Below are 2,833 nucleotides of genomic sequence, written 5' to 3' on the forward strand. Positions count from 1 at the left end.
ACTCCCAGTCTCCGATGCATTGCTGGATGCGGCAGCGGGATCAGCGCCATCAGATGTCTCCAGGCTCCGTCTCGGACGCCTGCCTTGCAGGGAATCTCTAATGATTGAAAAATCGAAGCACCCTCATTTCAGCCAGCGCCGAGAAAAGATCAAATAATGACCGGACCGCGCATGGGAGTATTGAGAGGGCTCCACCAGAGTGCAGTTTGCGAGCGACAGTCATGTCAGACGCAGAAAAGGACAAGGAGAGCATCGAGGCCGAGGTCGAGCAACCCCAGCTCACTGAGCCCACGTTCGAAAGCAAACCCATTGCCCGTCGGGTTCAGTGGGTAACCACACGTACTGAGCTGTGGGCCTTTTACATATATTATATTGTACGTTCATTCTTTGCAATGCTCCAGGACGCAGTGCGCTGAGCTTACGATACACCTCAGGGCAACAACGGGCTCTCTGGGTTCAATTATGGTCCTTCACAATTTCAGAACTTGCTATTCCTAGCTGGCTACGACCCGAGCCAACCACCGTTTACGACCCCCTGCGGCAGCAGCGGCTGTGTTCTTCCCTTCATGGGGCGAGTGCGAGACAGTAAGACGATACCCATTCCAAGAGCGCCAGCCCTGATGTTCAAAACGCTCTCTTATAGTTAACTCCATCGTCCTTTTGACGAACGGCATCAGCTTTGCTTTGCAAGCTGCCGTGTTATTGCTCATTGGATCTTGGGCGGACTACGGCACCTGGAGGTTTGTTTATCCTCTACTGCACTCCCTCCACGCAGCGCATTCACACAAACCGTACCAGACCGAACATCACAATCTTCTTCACCATCCTCGCTGTCGCCGTCTCCTTTGCCTGGCTGGGCGTGCAGGACCCGTCCAAGTGGCCGGCGGGGGTGGTCCTGTACATTCTCGGCCGTGAGTCGCGCGCGACTGTTCTGTCCTTATCGCCTATTTCTGATATCTCGGCGCTTTTGTAGTCATTGCTTATCAGGTGCGACGATTTTTTAAGGATCGCATGGGAAACGGAGGTAAAATGCTGATTTTGCGCAGTGTTCGCTGACCTTTTGGACTGCTGCGTTCCCGGGCCTGGCGCGTGACCTCCCCGAAGTGAAGGAGTCCGCGGCTCAGGTAGACGACGGTACAAAACCGTAAGTGTGCGTACAGTAAACTTCTGCTCAGCTGATAATAATCGCACTCGCAGCATTCAGGAGCACGCTGACTATGAATCAATTGCTCGCAACCGGATCTCAAACATTTCGTTCGCCGTTTGCTCTGCGGGCGAAATCGTCGTCCTGGCGGTTATGGTTGGCATTTTGAAGGGCATTAAATCCGACGCCAGCACTGAGAACAACACGAAAGCGTTCAGCGTGCTTATTGCATTCTCTGGTGGTATCTGGTGTAGGCTATTTTCACTCTTGTACTGGAAACTGCGGCTGACCGTGCATTGTGCTAGTGCTCTGTGCCTTGCCTTGGTTCTTCCTAGAGAAGCGAAGACCAGGTCTAACACTCCCGCCAGGAACGTCCTTGCTTATAATCGGTTTCAAACAAACCTATGTCGCGTTCAGGGAATGTATGCGATTGAAGCAGACATTCCTCTATCTTATATTTTACTTTTTGATGTAAGTCGCCATCCGCCACTGAATCTTGTGGCGAGCTAACAGGAATACTATTAGGGGCGATGTGTTGAACACGACCGTGTTAGTATTTACCGTTACTCGTGATAAACTCCACGTCTAACTTGGTTCGACAGAACGGTCATCGCAACGCTGCAGAATAGCGTTGTATCCTACTCCACTCTACAACTTACGCTACTCTTGATTGTGGGCATTGTGACCCAAGGTATTGGGATCTAGTGCGTAATTTCTCTCAACCCTAGATAAGTGTTAAACGTTAAACGACTATGTTAGTGTCTTCTGGATAGTTCAGAAGAAATTTCGCATTTCAACTAAGAAGGTGGACACACCTTCCACCTTCAAGCCATGCGTGCCCTAACGTACCGAACGTAGATGCTCTGCTTCAACGTCTTCTGGATCATCGTATGCCCGGCGCCTTCTTTCTCCACCTAAGCTTCTCACCCCCTTTAGGTCCTGACAATCTGGGGCCTCGCCGGTGTACACACCACCAAGTTCGGGTTCAAGCATGTCTGGGAGATATGGCTATACCAGGCATACTATGGCCTCATGGTCTGCCCGTGGTACGCTTACAGCCAGACGATGATCAGTGAGGTGTCGCCCCTCCCGCAGATGTTCCTCTTTTTCGCGCTGTTTTCGGTCGTGAGTCGGTCTGTGGTTCTGCGTGCAGTGTGACGTGCTGATAGGTGGATGCAGATCGGTAAGACGTCTGCGTTCATAGGGCCGTTCGTCACTTCGGCGATTATCACTGCGTCGGGGAACAACAACTCGATGCCCTTTGCGTTCTTGTTTGCTCTGTGCGTACTTCTGGGGCTTCGGCTTGTATAACTTGTTTTGCTGACGTAGCTACAGGGGCGTGGTGAGCTGCGTCTTTCTGGTGCTTGTCGATGTCAACAAGAGTAGAGAGGAATGCGAAGACTTTGTGCTCGCCGAAGCAAAGCGCGAAGCTTTCGGCAGTTCTTCCTCTTCTACCCTGTAGTATATAGAACCCTAGAACGTATTGCGTATATTCTCTACTCGTTTAAAATGTACAACATGCGAGCGCAGTTGGGCTCATTATTTCATGGAGTAGTGTGATGCAGACTACAGTATCCACTCCCAAGCGTATCCAGTTCCACACTAATAAACCTAGTTCTAGTAACTTATATGGCGATAGCAATGTGGAATATGAGTGATCGGGTATGTACCGACCCGAGAGTATTTAAA

General features: G+C 50.8%; 1 protein-coding gene across 1 annotated transcript in view; it reads left to right on the forward strand.

Annotated features, from left to right (window-relative positions):
* The first annotated feature begins 76 nt into the window (after positions 1 to 76).
* The window catches only part of PHACADRAFT_207345 (uncharacterized protein), a 3,325-nt gene continuing 568 nt past the window's right edge, over positions 77 to 2,833 (forward strand). The window contains exons 1-15 of the mRNA XM_007393777.1: positions 77 to 374; positions 435 to 585; positions 644 to 740; positions 799 to 911; positions 974 to 987; positions 1,047 to 1,144; positions 1,198 to 1,394; positions 1,450 to 1,615; positions 1,670 to 1,693; positions 1,747 to 1,848; positions 1,904 to 1,949; positions 2,003 to 2,032; positions 2,081 to 2,269; positions 2,324 to 2,424; positions 2,480 to 2,833. Of these exons, the coding sequence (XP_007393839.1) occupies positions 222 to 374; positions 435 to 585; positions 644 to 740; positions 799 to 911; positions 974 to 987; positions 1,047 to 1,144; positions 1,198 to 1,394; positions 1,450 to 1,615; positions 1,670 to 1,693; positions 1,747 to 1,848; positions 1,904 to 1,949; positions 2,003 to 2,032; positions 2,081 to 2,269; positions 2,324 to 2,424; positions 2,480 to 2,606 (1,608 nt within the window). The 5' untranslated portion in view covers positions 77 to 221 and the 3' untranslated portion in view covers positions 2,607 to 2,833. The remainder of the gene's footprint in view (positions 375 to 434; positions 586 to 643; positions 741 to 798; positions 912 to 973; positions 988 to 1,046; positions 1,145 to 1,197; positions 1,395 to 1,449; positions 1,616 to 1,669; positions 1,694 to 1,746; positions 1,849 to 1,903; positions 1,950 to 2,002; positions 2,033 to 2,080; positions 2,270 to 2,323; positions 2,425 to 2,479) is intronic.

The sequence above is a fragment of the Phanerochaete carnosa genome (assembly GCF_000300595.1).
Source record: "Phanerochaete carnosa HHB-10118-sp unplaced genomic scaffold PHACAscaffold_3, whole genome shotgun sequence".
Taxonomy (NCBI): Eukaryota; Fungi; Basidiomycota; class Agaricomycetes; order Polyporales; family Phanerochaetaceae; genus Phanerochaete; species Phanerochaete carnosa.